The sequence below is a fragment of the Hyaena hyaena genome, unplaced genomic scaffold, assembly GCF_003009895.1.
Source record: "Hyaena hyaena isolate Hyena2069 unplaced genomic scaffold, ASM300989v1 scaffold_1044, whole genome shotgun sequence".
NCBI classification, from domain to species: Eukaryota; Metazoa; Chordata; class Mammalia; order Carnivora; family Hyaenidae; genus Hyaena; species Hyaena hyaena.
This window is the reverse complement of record NW_024081681.1, coordinates 356,920-370,916: the sequence shown is the minus strand read 5'-3', so window position 1 is coordinate 370,916 and position 13,997 is coordinate 356,920. Positions and strand designations below refer to the sequence as shown.

The 13,997-nt window shown below is 36.9% G+C and overlaps 1 protein-coding gene across 3 annotated transcripts in view; it reads right to left on the bottom strand.

Annotated features, from left to right (window-relative positions):
- The window catches only part of MET (MET proto-oncogene, receptor tyrosine kinase), a 110,804-nt gene that overhangs the window by 11,129 nt on the left and 85,678 nt on the right, over positions 1 to 13,997 (bottom strand). For 2 of the 3 annotated variants that reach the window (XM_039222056.1, XM_039222058.1), the window contains 7 exons: positions 13,113 to 13,269; positions 12,773 to 12,913; positions 10,255 to 10,485; positions 8,281 to 8,361; positions 6,437 to 6,618; positions 1,686 to 1,795; positions 318 to 483 (listed from right to left, as the gene is read on the bottom strand). In XM_039222056.1, coding sequence (XP_039077987.1) covers positions 318 to 483; positions 1,686 to 1,795; positions 6,437 to 6,618; positions 8,281 to 8,361; positions 10,255 to 10,485; positions 12,773 to 12,913; positions 13,113 to 13,269 — 1,068 coding nt within the window. The remainder of the gene's footprint in view (positions 1 to 317; positions 484 to 1,685; positions 1,796 to 6,436; positions 6,619 to 8,280; positions 8,362 to 10,254; positions 10,486 to 12,772; positions 12,914 to 13,112; positions 13,270 to 13,997) is intronic. The other variant, XM_039222057.1, reaches the window with a different exon arrangement.

Sequence of the window (13,997 nt, the reverse complement as noted above, 5' to 3'; positions counted from 1 at the left end):
GTAACAGCTAGTGATGGATATGCCTTCTCTGCTCTGTAGAGCCAAAGCTCCTGAAGGACAAGGTTCAAGCCTGATTGATTCAGCTCTGGGTTTACTAAGGACCTAAAATTTTACCCTGCTAGACAAACGTTTTTGATAAATGAATGAATTTGTGAGAAATTATGATGGCTATCTGGTTCGACAATCAAGCTCTGAAGAAACTGAAATTAGTGGTGTTGAAGGCATTGTGTTTTGAAAAATTAAATAGCCATAAAATGACTAAAAATGTTGGATATGAAAGTAAAAGAGGAGACAATCAGGGATGATGAGTACATTACCACATCTGACTTGGTGGTAAACTTCTGAGTTTGCAGACTTTCTAGAGCCATCCACTTCACTGGCAGCTTGGCACCTGTTTTGTTGTGTACACTGTAGTATTCTTTATCATACATGTCTCTGGCAAGACCAAAATCAGCTACCTTGACAGTGAATTTTTCATCCAGCCTATAGAAAGGACAAAAATTACTATTAGTGGCTGAAATAGAATAATTTACAGTGAGGCTGAATATCTATAGGTCAAAACAAGGACTTCATATTTGAAATCCATAACTTCTGCAGAGTGGGCTTCATCTGGTCTCTACTAACACTAAATTACAATGGAATTCTTGAATAAAAATGCTTGATATTTACATTACAAACTCAACAGGCCAAGGAAAGGGATCCATGAATGATGTGGCATAAGAAAATCCCTTTTGCCTTAACAGCAAAGTTAAGCTTTCCCTTTCCTAACATTCCTTTGTTCCTAAATCAAGTATGCCAACTGACTACCCCAAGAAATTGTTAATCTTCACTTGTCAATTTACTAGTAATACTCAGTTTTATGGGGGGTTATGACACAGGACTGTTATTTTACTTTTTCATTCTCAAATGGGCTAGGTTATTACATAAAACTCATGTATCTCACTGCTGAGGTAATAGAGAAATAGGATACATAGTAAAGAATCTAACAAAAAAAGCAAGGCTCAACAAAAATCAATTTCTGCTATCTGAGGCTATGTATCCTTTATCCTTTGTTTAAGCTGGCTTTTATGTTGTTACATTGACCAAAACCAAGGTAGGAAATTAATAGCACAGCTCTCTCATTCACACATACCGTAAGTCATGAATCAGTGTTATGTGAGGGAAGCACTGAATCCATTACAAACTGTTGACTGTTGAATTATACAGCCCAGGCACCCAGACACAAATAAAGCTCTTTGTATATTCATTCCCCAATACCATTTTTGGTAGGGTTTCTGCAGACTGACTTCAAATCCAGTCTTGGGAAGTTGCAGTATGTTGGTATTTGTGTTACCAACCCTCTCCTTTTCACTGTAAAATGCTGAAGATCAAATTCTCCCTCCCAAATACTAATGCAGTGTGAAACCACAACATTGGGGGCTACTGGTGGGAAGGGAAAAGAAAAGCAAAAGCACACAACAGCTGTTTAAGACCCCCTCTGGAGAATTCCTTTTAAATTCTCCATTAGATAAAGCCTGAAAGCCCCGCCTACACCTCCAGTGCTTACATATCGATTTAAAACTGTAACGGAAATAAAGGACTTTTGCATAAGAAGAGAAAACATCCTCACTAGCCTTCAATAGTGGGAAACAGATTCCTCCTTGTCACTTAATTTGGACTGTGGGCACAGAGATTCTTATACTTACATACAGTTTCTAGCAGCCAAGTCTCTGTGAACAAACTTTTTGCTTGCAAGATATTTCATGCCTTTGGCTACTTGAAGTCCAAAGCCGATAAGATCTTTTACAGTTGGGTTCTGCAATCAAAGAGAATTGAAGATGCGTAAGTTAAGCATCTACTGATCTAGCTATGATTTCAGAATTCTGAACTGTTTATAAGAATTATATTGTTTCAAGCAATAACTCGTGCCTTGTTAATAAGTGCAATGATGTATTAGATATCTATTAGTTGAAAAGCACCAGGCCTAGATGTTTTTTGAGTTTGGCTAATCCTTATAAACTTCCACGAAGCAGGTTCCATTTTCTAGATGGGTAAATGGAAGTGTTTTAAAGTTATTCTGGTATGGTAGGGCTAACAGATGGAAGACCACTGCCACTGAAAAGATAGCTTGTTACTCACAGTTCCCACGAGGATGGCCCATACCAAACCAAGCAAGGCCACACAGGGAAGCACTGGAGTTGGTCTAGGAGGCAGAGGGAGCAAGGGGAAAACATGGGCAAGAGCTTGTTTTGTGGTTCCCATGGGAAGGGATGAATGAGGCAGGGTAAGCAGATTAAGCATTGGGCTAGTTTGAATAATTTCAGCAGATTCTGGGGTGTAGTTTGAATAATTTCAGCAGGTCTGCAGTTGCCTGGTACCTGGCCCTGAAGTGATTACAGCAGGTGGATAGTGTCTCAGATTATGAGAGCTCTTTAAAGGAGGTGATTGGGGTGTGAACTTTGGATTGGTTGGTTTGCTTACGAAAGGCAAGCTCTATGAAGGTGAGCTGTTTACTATCTTGGGGAATTTGCTAGCCCTGGGAAAGGCCATCCCTCCAAGGTCAGCAAGGCACCAGAAGTCACAGCATCAGAAATACATGGTTAACCTAACATTTATATGGAACCACAGAAGACCCCCAAATAGCCAAAGCAATGTTGAAAAAGAAAAGGAATTCCAGACGTCAAGCTATATTATAAAGCTGTAATCATTAAGACACTATGGTACTGGCACAAAACCATACACATAGATCAATACAGAACAGAAAACTCAGAAATGGACCCACAACTAAATGGTCAACTAATCTTCCACAAAGTAGGAAAGAATATCTAGTGGAAAAAAGACAATCTCTTTAACAAAAGGTGTTGGGAAAACTGGACAACATGCAAAAGAAAGAAAATGGACCACTTTCTCACACTATACATAAAAATAAATTCAAAATGGATGAAAGATCTAAATGTGAGACAGGAAACCATCAAAATCATAGAAAAGAACACAGGCAGCAACCTCTTTGACATCAGCCATAGTAACTTCTTACTAGATATGTCTCTGAAGGCAAGGGAAACAAAAGCAAAAATGAACTATTGGGACTTCATCAAGATAAAAACCTGCACGGTGAAGCAAACAACCAACAAAATTAAAAGGCAACTGATGGAATGGGAAAAGATATTTGCAAATGACCTACCAGATAAAGGGTTAGTATCCAAAATCTATAAAGAACTTAACCAAATTCAACACCCAAAAAAACCCAGATAATCCAGTGAAGAAACGGGCAGAAGACAAATATACATATTTTCAAAGAAGACATACAGATAGCCAACAGACACATGAAAAGATGCTCAACATCACTCATCATCAGGGAAATACAAATAAAACTACAGTGAGATACCACCTTACATCTGTCAAAATGGTTAAAATTAATAACACAGGAAACAACAGATGTTGGTGAGGATTCAGAGAAAGGGGAACCTCTTATACTGTTGGTGGGAATGCAAATTGGTGCAGCCACTCTGGAAAATGGTATGGAGGTTCCTCAAAAAGCTAAAAATAGAACTACCTTTCTACCCATCAATTATACTACTAGATATTTACCAAAGAATACAAAAATACTGATTCCAAGGGGCAAATGGACCCTGATGTTTATAGCATCATTATGAAAAATAGCCAAATTATGGAAAAAGCCCAAGTGTCCAATGACTTATGATGAATGGATAAAGAAGATGTGGTATATATGTATAATAAAATATTACCCAGACATGAAAAAGAATGAAAACTTGCCATTTGCAATGACGTGAGTGGAGCTAGAGTATGTTTTGCTAGTCAGAAAAAGACAAATGCCATATGATTTCAATCACGTGTGTAATTTAAGAAACAAAAGATATGAACACAAAAAGAAAAAAAAGAGAGGCAAACTGTAAGAGACTCTCAACTATAGGGAACAGACAGTTGCTGGAGGGGAAGTGGGAGGGAGAATGGGCTCAATGGCTGATGTGCATTAAGGAGGGTACTTGTTACAATGAGCACTGGGTATTATATGTAAGTGATGAATCACTGAATTCTATTCCTGAAACTAATATTATACTAAATGTTAACTAGAATTTGAATAAAACCTTGAAGCATAAAAAACATAAAGAAATGTATGGTTAATATAAGAAGTTCAGAGAGAAATAAATCACCCAAAACCACTCAGATGGTAAGTGGTAGAGTTAGGATTTTAACCTAATCTGTTAGGCTCCAAAGCCCACACTGTAGTGATATCAATCACATTAGAAGCTCTCCCACTGGTATTAAAGCAATGACCTGCAACTATAATGGCTTGGATCCACACAGAGAACAGGAGATCTCATTTTCCAGAAATTCCATCCACAGAATTGGGCGGACAGAGGAATGCCTTTAGTAGCTAACTATAAAAACTCTACCTGAGGGGAGACTAGGTGGCTCAGTCACGTAAGTGTCCAGATCTTGGTTTTGGCTTAGTTCATGATCTCACGGTTTGTGAGATCTGTGCTGACAATCCCTGCTTGGGATTCTTTCCCTCTGCCCCCCTCCCTCAAAAAAAAAAAAAAAAAAAAAAATATCTGAAATCGTACAGATGTCACCGTGGCTGGTAGCCCTGCTGGTACCTGGGCTTCAGGAATGAGGTATCTCTTCTTCAGCAGCCACTGGTGTTTGTGGGCTCAAGAGGCAGTCACTAGGGGCCCTGCTACAAAGGCTGCAAGCACCCTTAAGGCAGACAACATGTGGAGAGGCCAGTTTCTTGTGTTTTTGGCTTCTTTTTAGAATGCATCTGTTAGTGGTTGTAATATAGAATTCTGGGACTATAAATACAGGCCATGGTTCTGGATAATAGGAAATCTCTATCATGCTTGAATGCTGGGGGAATACTATTCTAGAGAAGCCAGCATATTCACTCAGATGGACTCATCAGGACAATGACAAGTTAAATTTGAAAAGTGGGATCTGTCAGGGAAGTTTTCACTGTATGAGGTAAATTCACCTGATCTGCAAAAATTCACAGTTAGGGAGTATTTCATTCTTTTGGCTGAATACAAAGTATTTCTGTACCATCCTAGAGTGTATTTCTTTTGAGAACTTGACCCCATGTGTTTTGTTTTTGATCAAGAGTAAAGTTACTCCATTCACTCCCAGAGGCTTGGATCGTTCTAAGAGCCAAGAAGCCTTAGATCACCTGTGACCTCAGTTCTGAGGACTCCTTCTACTTCTTACTCTGGCCTGACCACTTGCTCACCCTTTAGGCATAAATGTCACTAAGAAAACTCTCACTTGCAAGAACTTAGGAACCTTTTTTGTAATCCTGAGCTCATTCATCCAGCAAATATTACTAAGGGCCTATGTGCTGAACGCACTTTAGGTTTTAAATCTAAAGCAATGAATAAAATACACAGAAATCTCTACTGTCATGAGCTTGCATTCTAATAGTGTGTGTGTGTGTGTATGTTTATGTGCGTACAACCATATATACATGTTCATATAGCTACTATGTATTTTTCTATTGTCTAGTATAGCATTGTTTAATAGAAATACAATGCAAACCACATATATAATAATATTCTAATAGTCACATTAAAAAAGTAGAAACAGGTAAAACTGATTTTCATAATATATTTCTCAACTCAAGATATCCAAAATACCATTTCAACATGTAATCAATGTAAACAATTATGAGATACTTTACCTTTCTGTTTTTACACTAAATATCAAAACCTGGGATTTATAGCACATTTACATTCACAGTACATCTCAATTCAGACTAGCCACATTTTACATATGGCTCATGACCACAGTGGCGCACTGCTTGAGCCTAGTGTATCAGATGATGGTAAGTATGATGGTGAAAAATAAAGCAGGGGACAGGAGACAACAGACAAGAGGCATGGGGGTGGGGTGGGTCAGTTACTCAGACAGGCCAGGAAAGCCTCATTCTGAAGATGACATTAGGGCAAAAAGCTGAAGCTGATGAGAAGTGACATATATGGAAAGTGTTCCAGGCAGATAGAACAGCAAATACAAAGGCCCTGAGTTAGGACAGTGGGTGATAAGTTTGGAGAATACTAAGGGACTCATTTGTAACTAGTTCTTTTGTGCTTTTCCTTCTAGAGTTAAAACTCCATGTGGGCTGAGGCTCATTCTGCCTCTATGCCTCTTGTGCTTTCTGTTTCTGGCACATGGTAGGCACTCAAAAATGATCAGAGGGATGGTAGACCAAGGCAGCTTACAGGACAGATAAGAATCATTGCCCCTGGGAAACCCTTCTATGTACCACTATCTTCCCAGCAAATATAGTTGAATGGTGCAAACATTAGCCTCTATATAGCTGAATGGTGCAAACATTTTATATGTGCTTCTTTAAAAGCTTTTAAAAATTTCAAAACAGAAACATTTTGGAAAACTCGTTGGCTTACAGCTAGTTTACCAGCTAGAAGCTTGGTAATGTACTTACATGAGTCTCATTTCTGATGAAATTTCGAAGATCTCCGTGTTTCATATATGGTAGGACCACCAGTGGAGACCCCTCACTTCGAAGGCAGATTCCCAAGAGTGAGAGAACGTTTGGATGGCTAAAATCTTTCATAATGATTCCTTCAGTCAGAAACTGGGAAACTTCTCCTATGTCAGTGATTCCTGAGAAATCCAGCAGCAGGGACATTAACTTCATTACAGGCCAATAAATACTCAGTCGAGTTCAGATAGGGAGAGTTATGGAATGTAAAACCACAGGGCTGAATCCTGTCCTGACACCTCATCCTCAGAGGATTTTTTTAATAATACATTTGAATAAATGATGTCACTCTGCAGGGTGCCTTCAAGTCACCCCCAAACTCTAGCCATTGGTTTGTCTCATACAGAAAAAGGAGAGGGAAGTAGGCCAGTCTACTTCTGTAGTGACTGTCTAGGGCCAAGGTTGGCAAACTACTGTAAAGGGCCAGATAGTAAATACTTTTTGGGTTTGTGGGCCATATCTTCTCTACTGCAAATACTCAACTCTGCCATTGTAGTGCAAAACAGCCACAGACATTTATCTATAAAAACAGTCACTGGGCCATAATTTTCTGATCCCTGGACTAGCAGGCTTTGAAGACCAATCCTGTCATATGGTTTCTAAGTAGACTTTTCTGGTATAATAGTTTCTATTCATTTCCAGAGAGAGATCCTGAGGGTCTGACACTAGTCAGCACTGACGAAAGGTTAATGATCTTTGATTTATTAATCTGACTAGTATCAGTGTCAGTGATGATAATATTTTACAATGCAATGCATTCTGAGACAAGTCCATGAGGACGGAATAGAGATTAACGCACACCAGAGACAGAGAAGGATTTCTCGCTGTTAGGAATGTTCTGAGTACAATGAGCAGTGTGCTCTTTTGTGAGGCAGATATTATTGACAATCATACTTAATCCTTCACAGTCTGTAGTTAGGTTTCATATAAACTGTCTCTTTAATTTAGAAATTTAGAAATATGGGTCGAAAATGCAAGCACACTGACTTGACACGCGAGACCTGTCAGCAAAGGTGAAGCCAGGAAAATTCTAGTATGAGGGATACACTGGGTTGTACAAGAGAGTAATTTATGCTTCAATTATGGCTCTAGGTCATCAATAATCTTAATGTCTAGAAGCCTCTTTGTTTCTTAAACAGACCATACATTCATTTAAAAAAGATTTTCTCAGTAACATCTAAAATTAAAAAAAAAATTCTAGCATTAAAAGGAGGTAAGTATCCCTTGTTTAGGAGTTTCATTTATGTAGAATACCTCATTCCCCCAAAAATGCAGATAAATGAGATACTTCCACATTTATAATTTTTCAATTTTCTGCCAGTACATTTTTCCTGTTTGTCCTATATCATTTTAAAATCTTTTTAATAAAAGTTGTGGTTAAAAAATAATTATAATAATTTCTCTGGGTAAAATGAGTCATTACTACCGTACGTGCCAACATGCTTCCAACAGCTTCCATAAAACAAATATTATAAGCCAAACATTGCTAAATGACACTTAGTTAATCCAAGAACCTCATTTTTCCTATACTCTTATGTATGAGTGCTCTGAGAAATAATTTCTAAGGAAATATTTCAAAAAGAATTTAGACCAAACAAATGTTGAGGATTAGATCCTTAATTCCAGCAGTAGCTGATTTTTCCACAAAGGAAAGTCTATACTTGATCTTAGCCAAAAGGCCAAGAAACGATTCACAAAGGAAAGTCTAAATCAACATCTTATTATGAACTATTTATTAGTTAGCAGTCCATGGAGGTGTACTCCACTGTTAAAGTATTACTTACTATTCAAGGATTTCACAGCACAGTGAATCTTCTTATCATCACTGTCCAACAAAGTCCCATGGTAAACACACCCAAAATGTCCTACATGAAAGAGGGAATTTGGTTAGTGCTGCATTACTTATCACTATGCAATATCACATGCAAAGCCCTTCATGATCTTCATTTACTTTTTTCCACATGGCAAAAAAGTACATTGTTTCTTACACTTTTAATTAGTAGTACCAGTGTGTGTGTGTAAAATTCTAGGTGTAATGTACTTCCCTCTTAAGATATAAGCTATAGGATTATTTGAAAAAAATCTGGGTTCTATAACTCTTATTAAAGACTAATACAGCAAAATATTCAACTATAGTGGAGCCACTGAACACAGGAGTAACATCTGCCTCATAAAAAATATTTATTATTTTTAAGGATCAAATAATATCTTCTAAATATGAAAAGAAAGTTTTATCACGTGAAGAAATGCAATAAAATCAGCTCCCTATATACCAGTAAACTAAACCAAAATAAAAATATTACCATTAGGAATAAGATTAGCATTATAGAATAAAGATTTCCCCCATTAGTCACTGGTTAATACGTAATCCAGGTTGGCAGAAACTAAAAGGCAACTGCCCAAATGAAGCAAATTCACTCTGAGTCATTTCATCTAGTTCTCTCTGGTGTAGCCACATCACTTTCCAATGGTAGCCTTTCATCCAGTGGCAGTAATTTTCCCCAGAGGTGCCAAATGTCTGATAGCTGTGGAAGACACTCATTAGTTAATTCATCCACCCAGCCAAGATTCTCTGAGTTCCTAGTATGTGAGTGTCAGGCATTAGCTTACCCTCTCATAATGTAAAGATGAATAAAATAAAACCTATGCTCTTGAGGGCTCAAATTTTACTGGGAAAAATGTATAAATAAATAATAGTTAATATTTATAGAATCATTAATGGTTACTACTCCTTAAGAAAAATAATTGCCATTTTAGCACTTTTACTAATAAAAATGAACAATTCTAATTTACAATGTATAGAATTAGAACAAAATTGGTGAGAGGCTGCATACTTTAAAACTGGTGCAATTTCTCTAATTTATAGGCCAGTAATAGAACTAAATATTACTCTGATGTAAAACAGGTTTGTTGATAGTGAAGCTACTGTTAGGGAAGGGAGAAAATGCTAAGGATTAAAATCTGGAATGTATGATAGAGGAAAATGGGAAAGTCTTGTGTTCCTATTACGCAAATTGTCCCATCAGCTTCTTCTGCATCATGCTGGTAGATGTCTGCCTACCTCTTGCTGCACATACAGAATAAAAGGCCATTCAGTATTAACAGCAAAAGCTTTTTAGTAAAAACGACAAGAGCGCAGTTCATTTCCTGGCTTCTGGTTGCTTTCTTTTCCTGCTAAATAATTCCTCAAACACTACGTATGCAAGCTGTTATTGCTGCTCTGGCTGGCTTATTACAAATATTCATCCTCTTTGTATAAAGAAATTGAAATGCATTGTAGAGATGATATATGTTGCTTCAGATCAGGGTAATGCTATAAATCCCATCTTTTGATGCTGTCCAGAAGTGTACAAACTGCCATAAGCCAAGACTTTGTAAAGTTAGTCACTGTTGTCTGGGCAAAGAAAGACTAGAGGAAGGAAGATATGAGTAAAAATATTGGAACTTAATGATTTTGATAAAGAAGTAAACGGCACCTTCCAAGAAACTATAGTTGCCATTATGATAACAGTGAGGAAAGGATGTGATTTATTTTTAATATGTTTACAAGATTATCAAATTGCCTCCCTGCACAGGGGCAAATCCCCATGGATATGATTTGTAGAGCTGTATTTCTGCAGAACAGAAATCAAGTGCACTTGTTATCACTGCTCTGTCAGTTGCTTTCACCATTGTCTAAGCTTCTAATCTGCAAAGGGAGAAGATAAAATACTTACTGGAAAACTGTATTTAACAAAAAGCTGAGTGGAAATACTTACCTCTTCCTATGACTTCACTGAAATGCACAATCAGGCTACTTGGCCCAATCACTACGTGCTGGACTGCCTGGACCAGCTCTGGATTTAGAGCGCTGAGGTCAATGTGGACAGTATTTTGCAGTAATGGACTGGATATATCAGAGTCCCCACTAGTAAGCATGGGGGACAGGTCCGTCAGAGGATACTGTACTTGTCTGCATGATCCGTTCTGAGATGAGTTAGGAAACTGGTCTGCAAGACAAAGCAAAATTATTAGAAAACAACAGCAAAGCCTCTCTTAGTGAAGACTACAACAGGGGTAACAAATTGAATTAATAATGAAGTCTGGACTTTATAATTTAAGGAATGATAGTTTAGTTGTTGAATGAGGCTAAAAAGAGCCTTGACAAAGGAATTGGTTTAATAAAAATGGTAAGGTGGGAAAAGATACAAGATCTTGTTTATATATACAAGAGTTGTAAAACAATGTTTGTAAATTTTCTTTTAAATAAACTAAACATTAACTTTGAAACCTTGTTTATCTTCTTCATTTCCTTAGACATTTCTCTTTTTATATATAGCAAAAGGCCACGCTTGAGGCTTATTTTTTTAATATGCCATATTCTTTTTTTTAATGTTTATTCTTGAGACAGAGAGAGAGAGAGAGAAAGACCAAAGCAAATGACCAGGAAAATCAGAACTTAAGAGAGGGGAATAAAAGAAAGTTGATGGTGCACTATTTGTAACCCTGTTTAAGCATTTTTAGTATTTTCCATAATGCACAATTATCAATTTGGCTAAAGCAGTAAATCTCCATAGTGGTTCTATAAAAGCTTTGGGGACCACCTATAGGTATAGTAACTGGCTGGAAACAAGACAGATGCAGCCTTGAAGAAAGGATGCAGAACATCAGGTGAGTACCTGGAATGTTGGATGGGTGAGGGAAGAAGGGAGCTTAGTTGGGTGCCTGGTTCCTTTAATCCTAGAGTCGGCTTCTCCAAAACTTCCCCAAGGGGTAATGCAAATAAGTTTCTCTGATCTCATTCCTTCACCTTCACTTCTCAAACCTTTCATCTGGAGATCAGAGTTCTAAATTCTCAGGGGTGCGGAGACTGAGGGAAATCCTTGGTGAGATACAGGAAAAAAGTCTTCTGGTATAGAAATTCTACTGGTCCTTGGCTAAACTCAAACATGCTCAAAAACCAATTTAAACCATCAATGTGTGATTCTGCTGTAATGCCACCAAGCATTCTAGGTCTGCATGAAAGAGAAAAGCTGTGTAGCTGCCTCTTTATTAGATGCTGGTTGTGTATTTTTCCTCATTCTTCTCTCTGGATGACCTTCTTTTGTCTATTTTACTTTTCCACATCTTGAAAGTTCAGGTTTAATGTAGGAAAGAGGATGAAAGACAAGCCTCTTGGTAATGATGAAAGAGGTTTGTTCAATAACAAGGTTGAGGAAGATTAAATAAGTTTTTAAAAAAAAATTACTTGTGAATATTAATGATCTCAGATTAGAGCTCTTAAGTGTGGATATAAAATACTAATAGATACAAATTTCAAAGCTATAAACTGGGTTTGATTTGTTCATGTTGTTAAGGGCATGGATTTTCAAAGGCAAATGGAGTCATGTGGGCAAAGACAATATTTATATGTATCTCTATAGAACTAATAAAAACTTCAAAAAATAAGAGGCAGTGTTAAAAAAGCTAAAATGTTCAGTGCCTCACTGCTCTTATACTTGTTTTGATGAGCAATTTCTAGCTTTCCAGTATCCTCAACCATCTGTGACTCATTTTATTTGTCCAATGGTAAATATTCAACCAGGGAAGTGCTGTACTTGACTCACGTCCTGTAACTTCTAAAGATAATGAAGCAGATACAATACAGACATTTTGCTTTTACCAGGAGATTTTAAATAAAACAATGTGAAATTCTCTGGTTAACCTGACCATTATTAGGCCTAGTGTTTTGCAAAGCAGATGGCACTAACCACTTGTCTTTAAATAGCATAATTGAAGGTTTTTATTGGATAAGACTCAGAATATATCCAAGTCCTGGAATGCTGGTGGGTAAAAGGCTGTGTACGAACAGCTCACTGAGAATCCTTTAAAGGAATATGAGAAGTATAATTTAAATGTGTGTAGATTAACAGGTAAAACAATGCCCACTTAGATAAATAGAAGTTTGTATCTTAACTCTTCCTGGGTTGTTAAAGAAAGCTGAAGCTCTCAATTTCTTCGTACTGAACTCAGATGATAAAGACCTTACCTTTGCTCAAATGATTTTAAAATTAACCTTTTTGTAAGAAGAAAGCTTAAAGACTCAAATGCTAATGTAATATATAAATGAGTCCATTTAAAAATAAGAGCCATATAATTCTGTGTCAAATTAAACTTAATTCTCTGGCTAAGGAAGATGTAAATTCTTCTTTCTTGTTTTTATAAAAATATAAAGGCAAAACCAAAAATAAACAACAATGCCGCAACCCACTGAGGTATATGTATAGGTATTTCTTAGAATGATAAACTGAAGTATACCTTCTGGAAAAGTAGCTCGGTAGTCTACAGATTCATTTGAAACCATTTCTGTAGTTGGGCTTACACTTCGGGCACTTACAAGCCTATCCAAATGAGGAGTGTGTACTCTTGCATCATAGCGAACTAATTCACTGCCCAGATCTTAAAACAGAGAGAGAGAAAGAGCTTGTTAAAGATTTGGCTATCATGGGTCCCAGTAGACCTTGACCCAGTGACCAGAACTCCTGGGTTTTGTGGATTGTACATAAGACAACACACATGAATCTATGGCAGTTTTAAACTGTAATGACTATATACCTCAGGTAACCTCTTAGAGCAAATAGTAATAACAAAAATGCACCTTTAATTTGCTTTCTCTTTTTCAGCCACAGGAAAAGCCCAAGTAATAATAAGAGTATTACTGATATTGAGACAACACCAACAATCAATCCTGTGAAATTCTGATCTGGTTGAACTATTACTTTTCCAAGGATGGTTGAAGAAACTGCTTGCTTCCACTAAAAATGACAAATACAGAAAAGTGAGAATTTAGTCATGATAAACACAAAATATACTACACAGGTTGAATCATAGCCTCCTTGGACCCAAAGCACCACCTGGTTATTAGTGTTCTAGAAGTGGCATAATTGCCTTCAGAGCAGTAAGATATTCCTCAATTCTGTTTCAGTGTTCAAATAATTAGGGGCTACTGATTCCTAAAGTACTTATATGATACTTAGCTGTTTATACCTATAACTAGATATTAGGGATAAAAAGATAAATTAAAAAAAACAGAGTTTGATCTTGAGAAACTAAATTAAAGGGAAACAAACATAAATAAGTAATAATATAATGTGAAATGTACCTTGGAAATATGAATAAACGGTAAGAAACAGAGACAACAGGGCATTGATTCTGTCCTGTAGGGTTGGGTAGAGGGCAGAGAAGACTTCCCCTAAGCAGTAAATAATCATATGGAATAATAAGGTTGCATAATATTTTTATTTCAGTTTTGATACACTGAAGAAATCTTTGAGGATCCTTCTGGCTCTAACATGGTATGACTTTTAGAATTTAGGGTCCTTTTTAATTTCAAACTCTGATATCATGATTCAGCTTTAAATTTTCTAATTTTTTTGTACTTTCCCACTTCATAACTTGCCCCCTGACCATTTCATAACTTTTTAGAAGACTTCAGGAACCCTTTAAAAATCATTCTTAGATAAATAAAATGTGATATATCTAT